This window comes from Pieris rapae, chromosome 4 (genome assembly GCF_905147795.1).
Source record: "Pieris rapae chromosome 4, ilPieRapa1.1, whole genome shotgun sequence".
Classification (NCBI taxonomy): domain Eukaryota; kingdom Metazoa; phylum Arthropoda; class Insecta; order Lepidoptera; family Pieridae; genus Pieris; species Pieris rapae.
The window spans coordinates 1,465,221-1,490,849 of NC_059512.1; the positions used below are offsets into that span (position 1 = coordinate 1,465,221).

The 25,629-nt window shown below is 32.3% G+C and overlaps 1 protein-coding gene and 1 long non-coding RNA gene across 2 annotated transcripts; one reads left to right on the top strand and one right to left on the bottom strand.

Moving 5' to 3' along the window:
• The first annotated feature begins 556 nt into the window (after window positions 1-556).
• LOC123689154 lies at window positions 557-9,241 on the top strand. The gene is made up of 2 exons (XR_006750194.1): window positions 557-823; window positions 8,177-9,241. It is a non-coding gene; the product is annotated as an uncharacterized LOC123689154 (long non-coding RNA).
• Window positions 9,242-10,621: 1,380 nt separating this feature from the next.
• On the bottom strand, window positions 10,622-22,031 carry LOC111004135 (membrane-bound alkaline phosphatase-like). Its single transcript, XM_022275001.2, has 9 exons — window positions 21,894-22,031; window positions 19,076-19,155; window positions 17,758-17,931; window positions 16,914-17,106; window positions 15,244-15,407; window positions 14,164-14,497; window positions 13,092-13,297; window positions 12,509-12,617; window positions 10,622-12,045 (listed from the first exon to the last, which is right to left on the bottom strand). Exons 1-9 carry the CDS (start codon window positions 21,961-21,963, stop codon window positions 11,858-11,860), a joined length of 1,518 nt encoding a protein of 505 aa, XP_022130693.2. The 5' UTR covers window positions 21,964-22,031; the 3' UTR covers window positions 10,622-11,857.
• Between the last annotated feature and the right edge of the window lie 3,598 nt (window positions 22,032-25,629).

Sequence of the window (25,629 nt, forward strand, 5' to 3'; positions counted from 1 at the left end):
ACCAATTATACCAAGAAAAAAATTCAAAAATCATTTATTCATATAGGTAACAAAATATACACTTATGAACGTTTCAAAATAAATATATATGAAATGATTTTAGTTTTACATTTCCTATTTTTTTAACCGATACCACCATACAAATGGTGAAATATTTTTTTAAGTCGGTACATTACCTTGCAAAAATCCAAATCGTTGCAAACACATTTAACTACTTATCTTTCAAAAATTATACAATAGATAAACAACAACTTTCTTCTTTCATAAATTTATATTCCAAAATGGAAGTTAGTGTGGATATATAAGGTTTTAGATATATATATAAGGTTGACCACAATGAATGTTGTAATATGTGTAATTGTATTGGTGTGGTATTTGTTTTGGGTCACATAAAAAAACTTTTTTTTTAATATACATATTTAGGATTATATATAGGATTTGGATTATATGTATATATATAACCCAATAGCCACGTAACGAGGATCCACCTTCACCAATCACCAATGACTCACGCGTTGTTATTTTATTATCACGACACCTGAGGCCTGAGCTGAGTTCAGTATGTTAGTAACAGCCTTCGAGTCAAGATGCATATTATATACATTATTTATTTGCTCATATTATGTGTTCATTGCCGAGTGGCCAAGGTGGAAACTTATCCGATCGGTCAGTCTATCGTCAGTGGAGTGCAAAATAACAGTGTAAGATCGAAACGCAGTTTTATTAATGATGCGAAGTGTCCCGTGGGATATCGACGGATTTTCATACCGCACACAAGAAATGCATTCTGTTTGCAAATATCACCACGTGTGCAATAGAAAAAGTAAGTATTATATTTTAACACTTACTACTAATGCGACAGAACTACACAATAATGACCATAATCCCACACTTAGAAAACAAAAAAATATACATAAATACCTAGAACTTATAACAGCCAGTCTACAAAAATATAGGTCTCCCTTGATGGCGCTTCCATAACCAAGTTGGAGTGTGTGGTACATCTAAAAGTTGAGAGTTTCCGGCTCAGGTTTTTGCCTGGTACCCATAGTAGTCTCCATCATATCCAGATTATAATAATGAAACATATAGTATTGTCTTTTATTAACATAACTTTTACACATTTAAAGAAAAACACTTTTTAACGGATTATAGTTATATATTATTGTATTTAAACTTATAATTATTTTTACATAATTTTAAATTTAAACCGACGTTTCGCGTGCTTTACAGCGTGCGTGGTCACGGTGACGTCAAAACGTCGAAACGTCGGTTTAAATTTAAAATTATGTACAAATAATTATAAGTTTAAATACAATAATACATAACTATAATCCGTTAAAAAGTGTTTTTCTTTAAATGAAACATATACTTTTTTTGCTTATATCATGCAACCCGCGAGTACCACCCAGAAATTGAAAGAAAAGCACTTAATCATATAAATGAAAAAAGATACATAGAAATGGGCGCTTTAATTAAGAGTATATAAAGGATGATACAAAGAGACATATAATTAAAAGCCTCAGCTGAAACTCTTCATACATGTTTATTATATAATATATAATATAAGATACGTGTATCAGTTATTCTACGTCATTAAATTTGTATCGGTAGCCATATTCATCGGCAAGGAACTGAAGAAGGTGTAGGTAGAAGAAGCCGGCGTAATAACTCTCGGTAGCCCGTACTCTTTTAAAGAATCAAAACAGCATATAAAGTCTATGGGAAACATAGATAGAAGTAACTAGAAGGACGAAGATACGGTCCGCTCTTTAAAAACAAATATCAAACACTAATACAGAAACATGCAAACATACAGCTGTTGTAGATTGTAATAAATAATTATGGTATTGTCAAACGCAAAGGTTAAATATGGTATTTGAAGACGGTAAAAGTAAATAGAATCATTATGTATTTACTATTTCTATACACGTATATCGAACCCTGACACGCTGAAGCAACAATGTCAAACCAGAAAAGTTGTAACATTTTAAATTAGATGTTTGCATAGACTTGTCGACCTTCATCGCGTTATTATAAAATATTGCAGTCAATATTTCATTTTGAAGCAGTGTTGGTCTAGTGGATATAAGGTGTGACTCTCATCCCTGAGATCGTAGGTTCGATCCCGCCTTCCGAGCCAAATGAATTTGCTTTCTATGTGCGCATTTAATTTTTATAATTCTTAATTTTTTTTTATAATTCTTTTATTATTATCGTGAGCAAAAATTTGGTAATATTTTAGTTTCTTCTCAACCCAGGCAGAACACCTACCGTCATCTATATAATATGTATAACAATAGTATGTAACTTAACTAAATAATTGCATTTCTAATAAAGTTTCATCTTAGTACAAAACGCATGACTCAGCATCATGCATTTTGTACTGACACGTGCATGTAAGGGTTTATAACAGGTCTCAAAAGAAAGTTTATTTATTTAGCGTTATGTAAATATGTTAGACGACTTCTTGGTGCCTGAACTTCAAAAGTTTCCTGGCTATAATCAAAGAAAATGGTTCCAACAGGACAGGTTACACACGTCCAATACGTCTCTGCCACGTCTCAGGCAAATTGGTCTCCAGGAGAGATAATATAAATTGGCCTCCACACAGTCCAGGTTTAACACAGGGTTTTTAATAGGGTTATCTTAAATCTAAAGTCTACGCCAATAAGCCGACTTCTCTGGCGCAATTGAAAGAAAATATCCGTGACGAAATGGCAGCCATCACCGAGTTCAACTGCCGAGTCGTCATAAGTAATTTTATTGTTCGATTTTGCCGCGATCGCAACGTCTACATTTGGACGGTTTTATTTTTAATACATACATTCCCATAATGTGTACTTTAATAATAAATAAACACCTTTTTGATACACGATTTACATATTTAATCGATCAACTAAATATGAACTTCCTTTATATCAAAACTTTCTATGGCAGAAAATTCTCTATTATCTTATATCTCCAAGTTAAAATTGAACACTTATACAAATAACTAGTCGCATGCCCTCAAAAAAATAAAATTCAAAGTAATATCAAGGCGAAAGGCCAGTGACTGCAAACATGATCATATAACAGGTTTTAAGTTGACATTTGCAATTTAAATAATTACAACCACAGAGAAAGTAAACCTATTTAATTCTAGGAATTCGTTTTTAAATCTAACCACGCACTTTTTAACACGTGTTTTATCGCAATATTTAAATAAAAATATAGATTTGAATAAAGATTTCATTACTGTGTTGTAACAGTTGAAACAGATGTTATCTTCTATATAAACTACGCGAACCTAAGTCGAGTATTTTCGTTACGGAGTTTGACGTTTCATCTAATGACGTTTCATGGTGTTGTATTGTTGTTGTATCTGCACATATTGTGCAGCGGCGCTATATACTCGTAGTATGGGTCTTTGTTGGCCTCAGTTGGCCGTTACTTTGATCATTATTATTTCAGAGAACAGAAGATGGTAAGATAATTCTTCTTTGGTGGTTTTCTTAGGATGTTTTCCTTCACCATGGATTATTACGCGCACATCGACAGAAAGTTAGTTAAATAGGCGGTGATAGAACCTTCAATCTCAAGGATAACTGATAGAACTTCTGCGTAACTAGCCAATGATAATAGACAGAAAGTGCCGTGGCCATCTAGATATTTTACTTTTTTTATTAACTGACACTTAGTTATAAAGACAATGCACAATTAACGCAATGTTTATGTAATGTTATGATTGTTTAGTTTAAAGGTTGTATCATAATGAATCCTGCTTACGTATTATGTTGCTGTATCTTGTTTCAACAATGATTGCTTTGATAACACTTTTTTGTTTGAAGGCATTTTTGTAAAATAGTTTAGTAGAGTTTATATGAAAGAAGATATTATATGCTGTAAAATATGTGTCTATTGCGGCAGATGGGACATTGTTCTCTTTTCTTTCGTTCTTGACATAGGGTCTATATAAATGAAATAACTAGAGGCCAAAGAAACTGTATTCTAGAATTACTTTATGTTTAAAATATAATTATATAAAACAAAGTCGTGTTAGTTATACCATTTACAACACAAAGCCGGCTGTACCGGTGTCAGTTATATCTTTTGGTGGATTCTTCTCCGCTCCGAATAGCAGAATAAGTAATAAAATATCGAATAACAATAAATTAATTAATTAATTGTACGAATGCAAACAGTCCTTTTGCCGTCTATTTACAAAACTACGCATTATTTTACACCGAATTCGTGTCAGTCCAAGAAATTCCAGTCTTGAGGTGAATGAGGAGTTGCATAACCAGGCTTTGATCTTGATCGAAGACATGTGTTTCCTCATCAAAAAATCTTGTATATCAGAAGGTGCTTTATTTAATATGCAGTATCGCAATATTGGCACTAGAGAGAAGAGGCCTAATTTGTAAAACTGCCATTTATCTTTCGCAATGGTAAGATACAAAACATTGCTGTATTTGCAAAAAAAATGTTATTACCTTAATGAAGCCCTAGATTAATTTTAAGATAACACGATATTATTAGACCTTAAGGCGGAAAAAGGTTAGCCGGGTCAACTAGTATAGATAAATTAAAGTTCATTGTTTATTGACGAATTATTAAAAAAAATTAAAACTAAATTTTTTATCATCCATATCAAGTTTGAAATTTAAATTAAGAACATGCATAGAATTACGAATCATAATCATTCAAAGTGACTCGTTCTGCAGCTTTTAATGTCCCGTTAGAGGAAGTGCATGTTTACATTGTGACTAAGAATGCAACTCGATTGTGACTCTTGTTTTTGAGCCGTTAATGAACAAGAAAGTTGATTGGGTCGCGTCAAATTACAGTCGACTCTCTATAATTTGAGTCTCAGGACCAGAGATAAATTTCAAATTACCAAGAGTTCAAAATAACAAGCGTTTAATAACCACTAGGGGGAAACTCAAGTATATAAGAGTTATATCAAATATCGGGATTTATTACGTCTGTATTATTATGTAATAATTAAATACAATTAAAGAAAATGAACCAGTATATGACCACTTCATGTATTTGTATATCTATATTTTCACTGTTTACAAACTGTGCTTAGGATAATCTTAATATATATATTTCTTGTGTGCGTGTGTATGTGACTGAGCTCCTCCTAAACGACTGGACCGATTTAGACGAAATTTTTTGTGTGTGTTCAAGGGGATCTGGGAATGGTTTAGATTCACAATTTTGTCCGCTGGACAATGTTTTTTTAATTAATTTTCAATTTATTAGTTGTTGTTGATTTTGGAATGTTTTACATTGGATCCGACAGACGGCGCTACCATCGCAGTGTCAAATTTTAAATAATATTCGAATTTTAATTTTAGTCTGTCCCGAAATTTAAAAAAAGTTTTGTTATCATTGTGTTATATCGTGTGTGACCATGTGCTGGATCGTTAGATATTGTCATAACATTTGAATAATAATTTTCATCAAAATGGCTTATTAAAAATTGAAATTTTCAAATTAAAGACGTGTAGACAGGACAACGTCTGTCGGATCCGCTAGTATGCGTATAAATAAATAAAAAATCTGACTTTACTGCAGAAGACGTTTTGCGACATAATTGCCATCTAAATTTCTAATATGTCACTACAAACAAATACATTAACCAATAGCGTGTATTTTTCTCGATCTCCCTTACTCTCTCTCTCAATCTTTCACTTATACGTAAACAAATCCACATATGAACGTCAGAAAAGAAGATACATTAATTCTAAATTTACATGTACTACAAGTTAGCAAGTCAAGGGCGTACAGCGGGCAAGAACTGGCAAGAAAAGTAAATATATGTCTTCTAGTCGAGCATTGTTTTCGAGATGACATAAAAAGCGATTTGAGCATGACTTGGGCAAGCTGGACTTTATACATCGAGAACAAATAACGTCTACGGCAAAAGAACGTAAAGAGATTTGCTACCGCGACTTATAAATTAACTACTCAGTCACTTATAAGATAGCCTTACGGTAATCAACATAAGAAGTAAATATATAACTACTTTTATATAAACTACAGCGGTTTTCTAATGTAATATATTATGATTTTATTATATATTTCTATAAAATATATAAATAAAAAAGCGGTGAAATTATAAATGGTGTAACTAACCCTTTGTTACGTATATATAATGAATTAACCTTCCAGTCTTGCAAAACATTATCAGCGTGAATTTCTATTATCTTTGGAAAATGAACAAATATTTGAAAATAGATTTTACCTCAAATCAAATATAGATAATGCATAAACTTTCATATACTTTTATTTTACGTCACGTTTACACACTGTGCACGTCATCATCATCATCAGCAAAGGCATATAGTCTCTGGTGGGTTTAGCCTCCACAGTACACTTTGCTATCGCAATCTATCCAGTGCTTTCTGGTTGTTTCGAGGTCATTGTAAAGGCCATCCCATCACCGAAGCCTCATTCTACCGGGTTTTCCTTTGCCACCGAGTTTGGGTTGCGAGTTCAGTTAGGACCTTGGGCATCTGTCGTCCGACATTTGGTATACATGTGCCGACCACTTGACCCTATTTTATTTTATGAATTGGACGATATTGGTGGGATGTTGTTGAAGGACGTTGAAATAATAGATGTTTGAAGTCGGACGCAGGAAGCAGAAGCTAGTTCGTGATGGGGAAGATTTTTGCGGATACCAAGGTCGGTAAGGGGCCGTATTGATGATGATTATACAGTAAACTATATAATATTTTTTTCAAGGTTTCGATCTATATTAATGAAGTAAATTAAAGGTATATATTCTCGGTGGGACAATATAAATAAACTCAGATTGATGTTCACCAAATCTTCTGTCAGCGGCTTAAATGTGAACTGATATTTATTATAATTGCACAGTGTGTAAGCACGTGGTATTGACCCTCGAAAGTGTGAAGGAATGAGGCGCAGCTCGGGTGCCATCTTTTATTACCTATTCCTTTTTATAGATCCATCAAATTTATGTATTCATCAATTAGAATACAGTACGTAATATTTATGACAATTTACTGATATAAAAACAGTTCTGCGTAGTGCGAGAGAGCTCTGACATCTGAATTTTTTATTATAATCGTAAGTTTACTGACCTAAGTGTTCTTTGTTAAAAATCAGTGGCGCTGCACACATATTAGGCTTGGGCCTCAGATTTATATATCTGTTTTATATCACAATCTAATAGACAAATAGACACACGCCGTCAACTTTTTGGGTCTAAGGCAAGCCGATTTAATTACGATGTTTTCCTTCACCGTTCAAGCAAATATTATATGCGTATATAGAAAAAAATACCATTGGTGCACAGCTGGGGATCGAACCTACGACCTGGGGTATGAGAGTCGTACACTGAAGCCACTAAAATTAAAATGAATTCTGAAATACTTGTTTATAAGTAAAGGTTGTTTATAACACGTATGGTCTATTCAGTTGTATTACGATACTATATTTATTCCTACTAGTTACTATTACTACTATTCCTAAGTACTTTTCGGAAATAAATCAATTATCACTATAAAATATAAGAACTATACTCTTTTGTTCTTTGACTACAAAGTATATACATATGGAGCAATATCATCAAGGTGCATAATAATCTCAGCTTGCAATTAATTGATATTATTAAGACGTGACTAGTTTTGTGTGTACATGGAAGAATACAATATAAAAAGAGGCAAATTTTAATAACAATAAATTTAAATGCAAAAAGAGTAATTCCTTCATTTAAACGATCGTCAAGAGCAAGTCCAAAAATTTCAACGAAACAGTCAATATATATATGTAACTACCATAACTTAATATACAGTTTTCTTATAGGAATTCATAATTTTATTTGTATTACGGAGGATTGCGGCCACATTATTTATTTAACCTTATTTTCTATCATATTTTTTAATAATCCATTGTGTATTCTAATTTCATAGAAGAGCAGAAAGTTATTACCATTAATAATAATGGACAATGCAACTCTTGCATACATTGTGCCTCTGTTAGTGTCAAACTGAATATTATGTCATTACCGCAATATGTTATTTCATGTCATAGCCATATGCAGTGCTTTCATTAGTTTTAATCTACATAATAATACTAACAAATTGATAAATATTAAATTAAGACTAATTAAAAAAAGTAGTCCTTGTTGAGAAGTTAAAATACATTTTTGTTCCAGGTACACTTCTTTTCAACTGTTGACCTAGAAGAGTCAAGAAGAGAGTCTTATGCCCTCTATGAGGTGCAGAATAGCGTTTTCTGAAGGATTCACTGCACTCTCTATTTTTAGAGCTCCTATTGATCAGCGCTGTTATATAACTTTCCGGTAGCATAAACGCCTTAGAGATTATAGTTTTTATACTACTTACTTTTAAACCCAATATTTATTTACATACATATCTATTTAGGGGCAACATTGCCCCTTTTGATATTAATTGATAAATTTATTAAAATTTCATATAAACTTCGCTTCGTATTTTACTTGCACTGATTCTTATCTATATTGTATGTACTTAAAGTTTAAATGTTGTTATCATAATAGCTATTTACTTATATACTTTGAGGAACTATTGTTTACGTATATTATTGATGTAGTTCCAAATAAGACCACGGGTGGCGCTGTATTTTCATAGTATTTGATTGTATGTATTTTTGTACTATGTCTAGCGCAGCAGTGTCAGTGAAAATAAATAGCTGTCAAAGCTATTGTCAATACATCTTAAAGCAGTTTTGTCGCCAAAACGGGCACAAATCTATGTATAAAAGATATTTGTTACTATCACCTAAGCCTCACTAATTCTCAAAATCCATTAACAAAACACTTAACTATGTGTTTGTGCGATGACGATGACGAAAAAAGTATGTATTTAATTACGGATAGTCTCATATAAGTCTATGTTAACTAAAGAATATCTATAATATGGATCATATAATATTTCAATTTCTACACATTATTGTTTGTTTAAATTCATTTCCATTGCTATGTAGGTTTAAACCAAAGATATTTTTTAATAAACGTTTTGAAAGACTAGTTAAAATGTAACAGAAATTTGTAATCCGAATTCTAGAAACAATATGTGTAGCTTCAATAATACTTTGTATATTTTATTTCATGTATTTGTGAGTCATATGGAAGTGTAAGTTAATATATTTACCAGTTAATCATGTACCATCTGACATAGTAGCTGACAGTAGCTAATATAATAGGTTTCAATTGTCATTTGAAATACAAATATAAAAGTAATATTGTCTTTTATTATCGAATTAAAAAACTGCTGTTGAATTTTAAATATTAATGAAAATTGGCTAACAACATATTAATAGACATAACATTTATTAGTAACGAAGCACACAAAATTATAATAAACAAAAAAGAAATGGAAGAAAAAATTTTTTTTTGAAGTGAAATTTCATCATCGGCATCGACAAAAATTTGCCGTCACATTTTTCGGTTACGCGTCACATTATTCCGTTACGCGACATCTTTTTCTTGTCACTGCCATGGTTGATTTGAAGAAATTCTAAGCCATTAATAACAAAAATATATTCTTAATAATTCTAATTCTGTAAAAATTATTTAATTAATTTACAAAAAATATTTAATATATTTCACAATTTATATGTAGTTTAATTTAGAACATCTCTAATTTAACTTTATTTAACCAATTTCTGTAAAGTTGCATATAGTAGATCATTTTTCGAAAAATAAGGTCATACAGAAGTTTCACTTCTTATGTGAGTACACACATTACACACTTTAAATGTATTTAAAGTGTGAAATATATGTGTGTTGTGGTTGTAACTGGCCCTGGCTCAGCGTTATACTGAGTAGCAGCACTGGTCATTCTACTAGAGACTACAACAGCTAATTTACGCCCCAGTCACAAACAAAGAAAAATAATGTAGTAATAATAATAAAGCGTAACATTCAAAATTAACAGTGTAATATAGATGTTTCGTCTTTTTGATGATGTAAATAAAAAAAATGGATTAAGAAATATTCGCTAGTCCATTACAATACTCAATACAACATTGATTGAATACATGGATGATATTAATTAACATCGCATGAGCCTTCTACCCACTGTTTTATAAAAAAAATCTGACATCAGGGTTGAATAGTGTGTAACGGAGACATCATTCTCATTCAGTTTTGGTAAAAAAATACTTAATTTATTGACACCTTGACCTTGACAAATCTGTCATGACTTTAGTCACCCGATAACAAAACTCCCCATCAATCATATTAGTCATTGAACTATCATAATGTGGTCAGTTAAGACGATTTTCAGACCTGAATTCATGATTCAGATATGAATCATATTTAAAATGAATTATATGATTAGATTGATATTGGTATCCAGGAATAGTTTATCATTGGTTTAGTCGCTAAAGTACATGGTGGATAAGCTGGGAATGTTAAGTTAATCTTCGGCAAAAGAAAAATGGACAGGCACAAAACTGCCAGCCATTAAAAACCTATTAAAACAAAAAATTAAAATTAAGTTTACAAATATAACATCTAATTGTAAATTTATTACTTTAGATTTATCTTAACCAATTTCTGTAAGTGTGTTCACAAACAAAAGGACGTTTATGTTAAACTGAATTACAAACACGCCAGTAGACTTATATTTTTTTATTTCAAAAAACAAAAGACATCAAGTGTTTAAAAGCTAGTAACGATTGTATTGGAAAATTAAATAATGTATGCCTATGTTATTGCTAGTATTAATGTATAAACCTTCCCTGAACTTTCAGAAATAGTTCAAGATCAACTTGGCCAAATCAGTCCAGCCATTCTCGATTAGCGAGACAAATGAAGAACAATTAATTTTTATACCTATATAGACGTGTCAGATACAAGGGTTCAATGTTAGAAAAACAACTTTTTAAGAGATTTAATACTGAAAAATCTTCTTACGATCTAAAAACCTTAAATATAATAACTTCATTAAATTAAATTTTGATAATATCAATTGTTACGCACCAGCAAAAAAAATCATTAACTGTATTAATGTTTTTTTTGCCTGTACGTAACAATCTATTTAATACGAACTAACATTACTCTTACACACTAACTATTGCCCGATTTCTTACATAAGTGTCATTCAACTAATAAACTTGAACAACATTGATGAAGTTATTTCTGTAGAATTTCATTTCTCAAATCGTATTGGTGTTGGCAGAAATATTTACAGGTTGATTTTCAATTAAAAGAGAAGTTTACGAGTAAAGGAAAATGTTTGTTAACGTTCAGACAAAATTGTTTTCCTAGAATCCGGACTCACAAAACTCTTGTTTACGGTAACTAAATTAGACATGCAGGCTTACTAAAATTCTTATTATTTAGTTCTTACAATACTATAAAAATACATACTCTAATAAAAAACATAATGTATCGTCGGTTTTTTAAATTTCTTATAGATAACTCTTATTATTAATAATATCACATTACCACGTAACTTAAGACAGTGTGTATGAAATCTTAATTTTTACGTATTAATTCTTCAATATCTTATGACTCGCTCGAGTGATACGTAAAATGATGAGAAATTGTTAATATATAATACTTGAGATTGTAAATCTCACTAAACATAACTAATACTATTAATTATTGCATATTTTGTTTATAATCTTAATTAACAACCTAAACCATATATTTTATGATACATCAAATAAGGGATATTCAATGAAATAGCAAATCAATTCGACAGAAATCACAATGTTAGATGCAGTTTCTCTTTTCATTTAAGAAAGTTCAGTACACTTCAAAAATCCACTCTAAACTTTTCTATAAAAGAGCTAAAACTCATATTTATTTTAACGCCATCTAGTGTCACACAACAGAACTTTTATATTATGAACAAACGGTCAGTCCTGTGCCCAGACAGGCGGCATAGGCGATCGCATGTGGAATAAAGTTCTGCTCATAGTTCCCGCTGAACAGGTGAGACCAAGGGCCGGTCGCAAACACAGCTACGTCTTCTCCACCATGCGTCTCCCGTACTATTGGTACGAGGGCGGGGTACGTGAAGTTTAGGCTAGCTGTAATATTAAATCATCATTCAAATTGTAAGTATTTTTAATTTGGTAAAAACTGGTTTTTTGACTGTTTTTTGTCTATAAAAAATGAAAAACGAAAAGATTTTACACTGAATTTTACACTGTTAGATACAGCAAAATTTGTCAGCAAAAAATCTGCACCTAATGATATACATCACTGTATGGAAATCGACGGGAAACTATTTTTAAGGAATTATTTAAACTCTTTTGATAGCGGAGCTGAGTCTGGTAACAATTAACTAAGCAATTTACCCTGACTTAGCAAATACAACATTTAAAAAAAAATTGGGCAAATATGACTTACGTAAAAAGCGCGTGAGTGTTTGGTACAAAGAAAAGTAAGAAACAACTGCTTTCATAATTTTTCCTTAATTACGTCGAAACCTATAGTGTTAAAGCTTATGTATCATATCATATATGAATTAATATCATTCGAATTACTTACACAAATCGTCTAACATAACATTAGCTCTTCTGAAATCCTGGTGCGGCCTATACCCTGGCCCGTTTGCGTAACTCAAAGTGGTGTAGGGGAGTTCATCAGACGCGTTGATCTGAAAATAACAAGGTGTGAGTAAGTATGCAGTACAAAAAGGAAAAAATAGTTTGCTACTCGTAGAAAAACATTTCATTATTATTATATATATATGTAGTATTATTTCCATCGATATTTACTATTTATAGTACATACTCTATCGGTACACTCAAATTTAAAAAAAAAATCATATAGGTAGCAAAATGTACACCTATAACCGTCAAAAAATATATGAAATGTATTATAAATGTATAATTCTAATTTTACATTCACTGCCAGTTCTCATATGAAGGGTGTCGAACAGAAGAGAAGACCTGGCAATAAAGTCTCCGCCACTCTTTCAATTTTTTTGTTTTATACAATGTTTCTAAGGAGCTGCAACCATTACACCATCGACGTCTATAACAGTGTAGTGTAGCTACAGAGGTATAATAAAGATTCCTGCATTCTATTGCCGCACAATACGAATAAGCACGTCAAGAGTTCGTCATACCTTAGTTCCAAATCCCAATATATCGGATCCTCTTTCACTATAGCCACTATACGTCATTGTATGACTGTGGTCCGCTGTTACAACAACAAGGGTATCTTCAGTGTTTATAAGTCGGAGAGCTGCTTCCACAGCCTTTGCGAACTCTGCTGTCTCATCCAGAGCCTTGCGGGCCTTGGTCTCGTGGTGGGCGGTGTCGATTCTCCCTCCTAAGTTAGGTTAGGTTATTACATTCAGAGAACCAAATGTTAACGCAAACACATTTTACTTACAAATAGTTTGTTTTTAATATAAATGGGGGAACAGGTGTATTATAAAATAATAGAAGGCTGAAACATTAACCAATATTTGGCATACATTACATTAGAATTAAGTGTAATGTCAAATAATATACAGTGTGTAAGGGTATGTTTTTTATTATATTTGTATGCCAAATAATGATTTTTCAAAGGATAATCCTTTGTCATCTATCCAGCCGTGTGGGCCTAGTGGCTTCATCATCTACTCATTCTCTCGCTCATCCCTCGAGTCATTAAATGGATCCCAGTTTGTGCACCACTGGACTTTCTTCCTATGTGCGCTCTAATGCTGAAGAAAAACATCGTCTCTCCTTAGACCCTGTGTCTCAACAGGAGACTGATCACCTTCTTGTTTATAAGATTACCAAATGATTATGAAACAGATCTCTAAATCTGAGGCCCGGATCTAAAAAGGTCAATTCATTCAATGAAATCCTTTGATATAACATTATAAGTTAGATATGTCGATAATACCACTTGGCATTTTAATCTCTGATTAACTAAGCTTACAACGACTCCATAGCCGCAATAGGGTATTTTTTACGGAACGTCACAAAGATGTGCAGCGTTTTTGTCGAAGAAAAGGGAGAGAGCGATTGAGATCGATTGAGTGAGAGTAGGAAAGGGAGATCGAGATAATTAATTCACAAAGAAGTTTCACTTCTGACATGTGACACGCGCTTTTTTATTTATTATTACTTTGAGAGTTGGTTATTTGTGTGTTGGAAATTAATACAAATATTATACTAACAAGTAATATTAATTATTATACAAACCTTCAACAAACAGGAAATATCCATTCGAATTTCTGGATAAAATTTCGATCGCCTTCCGCGTCATGTCACTTAAACTTGGATCATCTTCATCTGCCTCCAAGTGATATGGCATGTGATCATATGAAAATAATCCTAACACACTATTGTACTTTGTATCGAGATTTAACAGATCTTTTTTGTTGTATACATATTTGGGGGTTTGTCCCAAAGATTCTTTGCTTAAAAGCCATTCTCGAATGAGATTATTTTTGTCTCGTCTGTATCCTGCTGGTTTGCCTCTTGAATCTTTTTCAGAGCGTGGAAGGAAGTTCTTTCTTCCACCTCCTAAAACAACCTGAAATTATGTTATTAATATTTCAGTTTGGAGTGAGCGAGTGAATGTGTGGATACAAAAAGAAAACTTTATAAAAAAAATACGTTTATTTTGGAACATATTATGATCATCAAGGTATCACTTATTCCACGTCATTAAATTCGAGCCTGTTGGCATCCCTACTCATCGGCAAAGAAGACAGAGGGTGTTGGCCGAGAGAAAAGCCGGCGTATAAAACCTCGGTATTCTTTAAAAAAAGCAAATCATCAAAGAATACTTCTTTTAAAACAAATATATAATACGCTAACTTTGTAGTAGGTAAGCCTTTTAACACAGCTTTTCTTTAATACATTTCTTAAATTTAATAAAAGGCAGAGATAAAAGAGCCTCAGGGATTTTATTAAAGAAGACTATCCCTTTTCCCAAAAAAGAATTACTAACTTTAGGTATTTTTGTACGGGGAAATTGCATACGCATCCTTAAGTTTACACTAATGCAACTTTTAAATATTATATATTATATAAAACCAGCTCGTTGGGAAAATATATCCAACCATTTTCTATACTTTGTGAGTATTTTAGGTTTGAATCTTAAGCCTGCCTAAATATCAACACAACTTGCTATTTAGGCCGGCCTATGATTTTTTACCAAATGTTTTTCTGGGAATCTTCAGATTTTTTTTGAAATATTAAATATCAAGAAATGCTGGTTGTTTTTGGAGTCGAATCATTGTCATACAGCTTAATCATATGAAACAGGAAACATACATCAATGCGCCTGCCCACGCCGCCTCTCACCAGCTGACTGGCAATGTCGTCACACCGAAGGCCGTGCTTCGGTAAATCAGTATCCGCTTCCCACTTCCGGTCGGCTGAATGCGCGTACGCAGCGGCCGGTGTCGCATGTGTCACGCGTGTTGTTGTCACTATCCCTGAAGTACGCAATCGTTATAGATATAGAAATAACTAGAAGAACATAAGTAAAATAGGTCTTCAATATTCTTTTAAATGTATAAAAGACGTAATTTTATATATAAATGGTCTCTGTCCTATGGCCAACCTTGGTACTTAAGTGAAAATGTTCGCAATAACTATTTGCCAACAGTAATGATATCGTGAGAAATCCTATCGTCTACACTACAAAACATGTGCCAGACATATGCCTGACCCAGACAGAAATGCAATAGGAGATCAAGATCCCTAGACTATGAGGCCACATAATCAGATATTATAATATATAACAACATATTATTTTGAGCCAATAGAATTTTTATTTATATTTTTTGTTTTTTTTTTTATATTTTTATTCTCATATAACATGTATCTGAGTATGTGAGAATATTTTTTAAACCTAAATGTTTTGTATACAAGTTTAGCATTCATTAGTTACAGCGTATTTTGTGTTAGATTATTGTTTAAAGCAGAAGAGCTTAGTTATAGTAATTATGTGTATCAATCGAAACCATCACAAACAATGGTAAAATAGGTTTAAGTACAGAGTTACTTTTTGCACTAAAACCAATCTCATTGTTATGTTCATTAATTAATTTGTATAAAGGAAACGTTTCACTGGAACTAATATTTAATGGCCATTCTTGACCGAGTTTTCTTTCAATTAATATTTTAGTGTCAAGGCGGAGTGCTAGGAAAATAAAAATTAATAAAATTGTATTGATGCGCTAAACCTCAAATAAATTTATATATTTTGCGACCAGCTATTATCACGTTTCTATTTCATGTTTAATTTTTTTTATACACAATCAAACCTATATAAATAAATAATTAGTAAGTATTGTTATTTTTATTTATATCTCAAATCATAAATAAAACATTATTTAACAATAATAACGATAATAATTGTCTTAACATACACAGTAATAGTATAAATAATTAAAAAAAAATGTAAACAAATTTTAAAAGTATAGCCCTATGGCGTCTTAGTTCCTTTTTCATTCCTTTTCTTGTCCCTAACTCATTTCCCCGCTGTATTGCTATAATTATTCGTTGTGCGAGAAAAGTTCCAGCAATGGAGTCACCGCTCCTAAACTACCAGGCGCCAAGTTAAATCTAGTTTATTATTTATGAATAAATTATATTTTAATACGAAATGAATCACGAAGTTTTTAAAGAAACACACAACGTCCTAGGAAGGCCTATTTTTTACAAGCCATATCTTCGCTTCCTATAAACGTTTATATCCTATAATAGTTTTCGTTTAAAAAAACTCTGACTGTTTCAGAAAGTCAGTACAGTAGTACAGTCTTAAAACATCGCTATTAAAATATCTAAACTCTGTATTGATAACATAGTAAGTTGTATATTTTTGGTATTTGCGTACAGTTTTCATTATCCAGTATGGCATATTGGTGTATGAGGGTAGTATGATGGGTTCTTTTGTTCGGTGCGCTGATATTAATATGAATACAATGCTGAATTACCTGTAGCTTTTCCAGACTTCTGCGCCCAGTCCACCAACCCAGTAACAGTATTTGCCGTATCGCGCTGACCTTCGCAGTCTCCACGCTTGACAGCTCCACTAAGCCCCACGGTCCCACTGTTCGCCTTTACACCTGTTAGGTAGGCTGTTCCGCTGCAAGCAGAGTCAGCTACATTGCTGTCTACGCAGTATGTCTGAAAAATATTTTTTCAACCTTAAATTAGCAAATTGATTAAACTTTGTATGATTATCATTATAATCATTCGCAGCGAGTCGAGCCTATTTCCTCCTCGCGGGGTGCAGCCCCCGACAAGGGCTATATTCCCGCCCCATACTACCCTATATCAGCAGGGCGCGAACCAACACACCACCCGCATATGCCCCGAAGGGGCCCAAACTTCCCCCTCGCGAGGGAGGATGTAGCATTAACCACTCTGGGGGTATCTAAAAGGTACACGATTTTTATATTTCGTTCATGGGTTGGGGAAATCGACTTGATCGTTAAATATCCTACATGCAAATGTATCAATTAATTTTCTACGATATTCCAAAGAAAACATATTATTAAAGCCGTGTTTCGTATGTAGGCAACTTTTTTGTTTCGAGTTGCCTTGTGAAAAGCTATAATATATGATAGTAATATATAAGATGTCGCCTATGTAAATTTATTTCTAGGCGTTAGTTAATTGTTTTAACTAAAATGAATTTGGTTCTCTTCTATTTACTAGTAAAGCATAGGTAAAATACCTCCACCCAACGCTCCTTGCAGGATTACTTTATATATTATTTAAATGTTATAAAGTGATTTTAAATAATTCAATATTTAATGATGTATAAAATATTACCTTCGCCAATCCAGTATGAGGAAACGATTCAAAACTCAATTTGACCTCTTCTCCTGTAAATCCATACTTTCGTCCCAAATATACCCTGGTGGCTGCTAGTGTGGTGATACTCATACCATCACCCAGAAATAGTATTACGTTCTTTGCTACTTTTGTGTTTTGCGGCTTTGAGAGCTGAAAATAAGTGGGTTGAGATTATATCGCTGCAAAAACAGAGGCTTACGTAGATTTTTTTGTATAGTTCTAGTTATATTATAGGGTAGGGTATAATTTGAAAGTAATTTTGTGAAAAACGCAATTAACACACATTTGTTTAGAAATAAAAAAAGTTTTTTTTACTATTAATATGTAGTTTCTTAGTAAAATCATTTATTTATTTTAAAAAGGCACACCAACGAAACACATACAAATAAAGAGAACACACGACATACAAAAACACAATAAATGCAAGTGCATCAATGACGAGTGTGTCACAACTGTTACAGGGAAAAATAACAATGATAAAAGAGAAAATAAATTATACAATAAAAATAGAAGACAATAAACTAGATTAAGAAATACAAATGCAACTTAATATATTTCTACAATGCAATTGTTATTATTATTGATTGATCAGCAGTGACTGCAGCATCTTACGCCTAAAGACATGGAGACTGTCATTAAATGGATCTCCTTTGCATGTAGTCAAAGGATCGTTTACTGATCATAGATATCTGTTTAAAGGAGCAATACAAAATACGTTGGTCCGTCTGCCCGAACGTGAAGGCCTGATGTGTTTTTTGTGTTCCACTTTAAGAGTAGGTTCACTTGACTTAAAACAATTGGTAAATCTACCAAACTATTAAAAAAATTGTCAACAAAGATAATATCGAACAGGTGACATCTATCGCGGAGTGATTACAAATAAAAAAGCATACAATCATAGCATATAGCAAGTGGTTACATAGTACTATGTAACGAGGGAATCCCTGGATGGGCTACCCGACATGTTGGTCGAGTACAGATTGCAGCTAGAAATAATCTGCCATAGAATTGTCACATATGTCAGTAAGATGATTTGCACAAGAAGTAACATGGGTCCGGATAGGATATTACCGGTGTAATTTCCACCTAAACCCGGCGCAAGACGTCAACCCCTCCAGAGTTAGCTCTAAGTGAGTGAGTGAGTGAGTGAGTGATTGACGTTTATGCAAATAAAGACCGTTTTCAGGAAAAGGGACGTTTAACACTGCCTGGCTTCTCGGCCACAGATCTCTGCCTGATCGGCCTGATAGGCTATTAAGGGTCCTATCATTTAAATAAAAACATATATAAATACCTTTGCCCGTAAAGTCCATTGTGCTTGCTGCCTCCAGTGATCTTTATTCTTTTCGTCAAATATCTTTTTTGGTATAGGATCTGTAATATGAATACGTTTGTTACACGATAAGGGGAGAACTACGAGACGGCCATCAAAGGCAGATAACCATTTGGTTAGGGATACGTTGCCGTCTTTGGATTAAATCATTCTGTAATATATCTTACACAGTTAGCTAGTTCGCAACAGGAAATGCCCAGGAAATAATGTAATCCCTATATGGAAATTGTATTCGTTTTTACAATAGACTCCCAAACGAAATTAAAAAATTATCACTAAATTAATTCAAAGCCCTCGTTAAAAGTAAATTAATCAATAGGCATTTATAAATTGGACGAATACTGAAATGATCCTAATCCTTGGGATTGATTTGATCCACTTCAAACAATTTGTATGACTCAAAACTTAACGATTATAAAGATTGCCGGAAAGTTTCTCGCCAGCTCTTCTTGCCCGCTCTACGCCCTTGACTTGCGAACTGGTAGTTATTTTAAATTTACAATTGCTTTATTTTGTGTTTTGACGTTCATAAGTGTACTTGTTTACCTATATGAATAAAGATATTTTGAGTTTGATTTTGTCGTCTAATGATGCTAGCGTTCAAGCATATGATCTTTAATAGAGCTACACAGTAGATCACTGCGTAAGCCCTGCCTTAAAACAGATAGGGTCGATGTTAATACTACTGGAAAATGTTATGATAGTATTAGGGGTAGGACTGACAGCGTGGCAAGTTCAACACAATGTCTGAATAAATTTACATTTTATTGGTAACAAAGCCCAACACATATTAAAGTTCTTAGATAATATTTCGTGTGTATATTTGTAGTTGCCAAATTGAATTGTTTAAATTTTATTAACCGATAAGTTTCTCAAAGCAATATTGAAACAATGGTGCAAAAACATTTTGAATGAAGATATTGTTTTAAGTTGGTCACATAAGTACCGTGATTGCACGTGAACATATTTTCTTTTGACACAAATAATATATAAATTATATATGTTTATTTAAACTAAAGAAAAAAATTCCAATAACAACTTACATAGGAACAATAATAACCTCAAATACACGGATCTTAAAAATGACATTCAAGATATGTAGACCCAAACAAAGTATCAATAGTTCCTATCGTTTTGTCCACCATCATAATCAGCACAAAACAGTTACACAAATGTATAAAATCGAAAGACTCTCGAAATCCATTTATATCGTTGAGTTATTCATTAAAAAAGCAGTAATTATAGATACATATAGTATACATTGTTATATGTATTAGTTACCTAACAGAATATTAATTATTAAAAAATGTTTTTTTTTATTTAGACTTTGTTGTATCCTGCTGGCAGTATTTTCTCTCTGTATATGAATATGAATACTTTATTTTTGTGGTATTAATTCACGAATACAATCAAAATGCTAATGTACGCTTTCTCTTTATAACTAAAACATGTTTTAAAAAAACATCAATCACATGAACACAAAAATGGGAATCCAATACAATACCTACAGTTATTATGTATATTGCGTATAATAATTAGATAATTAAGTATCAAAAATAGCCGTGAGAATTCATTATGATTCCTAGGTCGAGGTTAGCTTTCTACAGTATACCTGCACGATTATTTCGCAACATTACATGTTTCCAATCAGAGGAGCCTTGTCCTAAAGGGTCAATAAAACAATTTACCAAACAATCGTTACTGTCTCTATTCAAATTACGATCCGTAAATGCTACGGGTGGTCAATAGTTTTAATTGACTTTGAAAAAAAAGCTACTGTAAGTACTATCGATAATTTGACACCAGTCAATGTAATCTCTGGATAATTTGAATTTTCTCTCTGAAAAATACTCGATTAATTGAAAAAAATCAATGTTAATTAGTCCCTTCAGTGATTTGAAGTCGGGGGTTCATGAAATATAATGTACAGATCTGTAAATTGTTTGATGAAATTAGTTGGTAGACTCACACACAAAAAAAAAAACCGATTCTTTTCAAAATTAAAATGTGTATTAATATTTTAGCATAGTTATACATACATAACAATAATAAAGAAAAAAAATTACGTTATTTGATCTTACTTTTATTTACTTGATTTTATTTTGTACTATTGGTATAATTTTGATAATTTATTTATCAATTTCGTGTGAGGGAAATAAAGAACGGTTTCATTTCGTATAACGTATGACGGTACTTCATAAATTTAACAAAAATATTCAAAAGCAATAGAAAATATATTGTTATATTTTTTTATATAATATATTGTGTTTAATAATTTAGTATTCTAGTGAAAAAGCAGCATTTGGACCCACACAGATACCCTTTTAGTAGTGCTTAACTAATACATATGCTATACAGACGTATTATATAATAATTATAAAACAAGTGACAAGCGTTTATAACTTAGAAACAGAGTCTACAAATTATTATAAGTCGACTTAGGGTCCTGCAAGAAAAGAGCGTATCTATTCTTAAAAAGCCGGCAACGCACTCGCGAGCACTCTGGCATTGAGAAGGTAGGCCATGGGTAGGTGGTATCATTTCATTCAAATAAAATCAAAATATGACTTAACATCAAAAGTTTTCTTTCCGTTTGCTCCCCTAAAACTCCCCTAAAAATCCTCATATAACAATTTGTAATAATAATAATAATTCTGAATACAGGCTAACAGCGTCATAAATAGGTGTATTTAATATAAACATAAAAATATTAATTTAAAATTGTACATGTTTAGTTACAAAATTTATAAAAATACTACCGTCTATTAATTATACTTACTTTTCTCCGAAATACTTCTTGATTTCACACAGTTAAAACTTAAAATAACTAAACACACACACAGATTCATTTTAAACACAAAACTGACAGGTATATCTTATTATTATATATATCTTTATTTATATCTTAACAGAGCAGTGGTTGACATAACACTGACGACATTGATCTTTTCATATTCTCTTAATACCATTTTGGTAGAACAGCGACGGGCATGGAGTTGTTATTACGCAAATAAATATTGTAGGGTAAGGTTAATTAAAATCCATTATTATTGTTATTACTTAAGAAACCTTGAAAAGTAAAGAAATCACCACACTGGGGCGATTGGGGAACCGAACCGGGAATTGGAATATGCCCTACCAATTGATAATATAGCAAGTGTCTCCAGACACATAGAAACCTTTTATTTTTTTATATAAAGAACCCGTTCTAGGACAAACGGGCTCACCTGATGTTAAGTGATACCGCCACCCATGAACACTCTCAATACCAAAGGGCTCGCGAGTGCGTTGCCGGCCTTTTAAGAATTGGTACGCTCTTTTCTTGAAGGACCCTAAGTCGAATTGGTTCGGAAATATTTCAGTGGGCAGCTGGTTCCACAAAGTGGTGGTGCGCCTTTTTTCATGTCCTTTATTTTAAAGTTAAATAATAGCAAGTAAAATGTTGATTTACGCAATGATATTTAAAACTATTAAATACTTGACCTGGGTTACTAAATGTCAATAAAAACTGAATTTTTTTGTTTTATACTTCATCTTTGTATATGTCGCATTTCATTAGCAGTTGTACTTTTTTCCTGTGTTCCTCTTGTGCAACAGTGCAACAATGGAACATACTTAATTTTTATTATCTATAATGGAAATACTATACATTGAATATTAACATTATTTAAGAAACTAAAATGTTGTTGGCACGAATTTAACTAGCGTAGATTTTGACATATAATGAATAAATGAAATTACATATAAGTATTAAATTTTTTTTTTTTAAAAGCCCTCTTAACAATCAATTTTCCCCCTGTGGGGCGTGGGCCCCACGTTGGAAAATATTTAACATGAGATGAGCGTCCATTTGCTCCCTGTTATATAATAGTAATAATCCGATTGTTGTAATTTCTCCCACGTCAAGTATTTATGACTTTTTTCTATATCCAGAAAAATTTTTTTTTTAATAATAAACAGTACTAATCTAGTTTTATCACTTATTATTAAGTGACGCATGCATGTTTAAAAATCGTAAATTGTAACGAGATTTTAGTTACGCTGTAAAGACGTAAATTTTAAATTGAACCGAGTGAACAAGGATGTTGTTGGTTAAAGTATAATTAAAAAAAATATTAAGTCCACTCCATACAATTTATAATTAGTTTAATTCATTATATTTTATGCATGTGACAAAATATTTAATGAATTAACACGGTTAAATTCATTTGCTGACTGGCCGTACAGAGGTAGAATATGTATAAAAATTAGTTCTGCGGTGGTGTGTGGTAGTAAATTTAGGGTGGCCTGGAAGAAATCGCTTGTAAGTGATAAGGCCGCCCTTTGCCCTTATTTATTTATTTATTTATTTAATTCACTACATTTTTCTTATATCTTTTGTAAACTGTTTTTTTTGTTATGTGTATGTTTTTGTTTAAGGTAATAAAGGATAAATAAATAAATTATTATATTTTTGTACTTACATTAATCAGTCCATACATAAAACCTCGAACATTGTCGGCCTATTGGTAAGCGTTTGGCTCTTAACTATCAAGCCTTGACGTCTTAACACTGGGATAACAGTGTCTAACACTGTTAATGGTAGAAATTATTTATTAACGGTATTCGTGATATGAAATAGTGATTAAACAGCTAATAATAATATTATCCCGATCGTAACACATATATTTTAATTAATAATAATTACACCACAAAACAGGTAGAAAGAAAGAAAAAATATATAAAAGGGTGGTATTAGTGCTAAGAGCAGTTTTTTACAAACAACGATTAGAGGAAAAATCACATGCTACTAAAATTTTTTTCTTTACATTTCTATTCTAGCATAGTATATGTAAGACCAACAATAAATTTAAATTTACCTGATTACTAATACTTAGGAAAACGGGATATTTAATGTTGACGTTCGTAATTACCAATGTAAATTATGTTTTAAAGGCCAGCAACGTACTTACCAGGTTTCTGGCAATTTGAGTGTCGATGGACATGTCTTAAGATCGGGTGATGTTGCCCGTTTGCCTCCTATTAAATAGAAATAAATTCATTCTACCTAAAAAACGTGACCCCAGAATCTATAAGGTCTGGCACGCATATTTCTGCATCTGTTTCATCATTTGTGCCTGACACGCGCCATCGACTCATAGGGTTTGCCGGTTATCTAACGATTTTTTTTTTACCGTTGAGTGTTTAATTTATTTAAAATATGGAAAATTGTCGCGGGGAATAAAAAGTGGAAGAGTTTGGACGAGGACCTCACTCCGTCAGAGGCCGAGGGTTTTAGAACATTGGTGAACAATCGGGGATCGAACCTACGACCTTGTAAATTAATAGATTGCCAGGCCTAACATGTCTGTATCTTTACTTTATTACTTATCAAAAGTAAGTGGATTACTGTGCCTGGCACGCAGATACTGAGTTGATATTTGTCTGACCTCTCAAGGTTTTCTTCACCATATGAGAAAGTATATATTTATTTAAGTTAAAAATCCCCAACCGGAGTTTGAATGTACGATATCATGTAAAGTATATATACATAGCGTCAGAAATGTGTTATGAATCACATATAAGTATAATAAAATTATTCTTATTACTTTCTTCATAATTAAATAAAAGAAGAATTGATAAAATAATACTTCTTTCCATTGCTCTCTGGGTTACGCCTAATCTTTCACATCGTGCTTTGGTAAGTACTCAAAGAATTTAAGAGATAAAATAAGGTTTGCTGACGTTACCTTTAAAATTGTAATGGGCTGGCCTGGACGAGATTAGTGTACAATAAAGAAAAATGGAGGACAATGGGGGAGGCCTTTGCTAGTAGGCACACAGAATCGATTATCATATATTAAGAAAAACAATAGTTATAATGAATATATTTTGTATTCTTACAACAATAATAAAATTAATTAAAACGTGTTTTTTTACAGTATTTCATCGTAATGTGTAAGATTTGGGGACCCTTTTAAGTAAAACAATACGTGCTCTGTGTCCCAGATCTTAGACATGTGTAAGGATTTTAACTATACTATACCAAACAGCTTTTGACATCAGTTCATATCAATAGGGGTCGTTAATAGAGAATGGCAGAAGATTAACTAATTATTCGTTAAAGAGTCATTTATTTAAATTGCCTTTGAGTCCTGCCTGCCTGCATTCTTTCTGTAAACTTATTTGATAAGTGACTACGAAACATTACATTATCAGGTGTATTTTCCTTTCAAAAATCTCTACAATCGAAGTATTTACTTACAAGTAAAGTCGTTAATCAAACATGGTTTCTCGCATCGGCTATCTATGGAGTCAATCTTTCAATTTGTTTATGACGTTTTACGTGCAATTTAATGGTTCAATGGTTATAATGTTATAGTATGTCACTGGTCTTAGTATATACGTAAATTATTTAAATAAGTTCGACGTCCTGGTGGACAGAAAAACTGTCCAGTTTGTATTTCAACCACATCAACTTCTTTTCTATAAAAAAAATCGGTTGTCTGTAAAGTCGGCTTACTGGCAATAGTAGA

What these genes read in the sequence shown, in the direction of transcription:
- LOC111004135 (XM_022275001.2), bottom strand. Translation starts at nt 21,963, where the DNA reads ATGAATCTGTGTGTGTGTTTAGTTATTTTAAGTTTTAACTGTGTGAAA. An exon ending in AATGGACTTTACGGGCAAAG is followed by an intron (nt 17,932 to 19,075) that starts GTATTTATATAT and finishes ACTTATTTTCAG; the next exon opens with CTCTCAAAGCCGCAAAACAC. An exon ending in TATTGGGATTTGGAACTAAG is followed by an intron (nt 12,618 to 13,091) that starts GTATGACGAACT and finishes TGTTATTTTCAG; the next exon opens with ATCAACGCGTCTGATGAACT.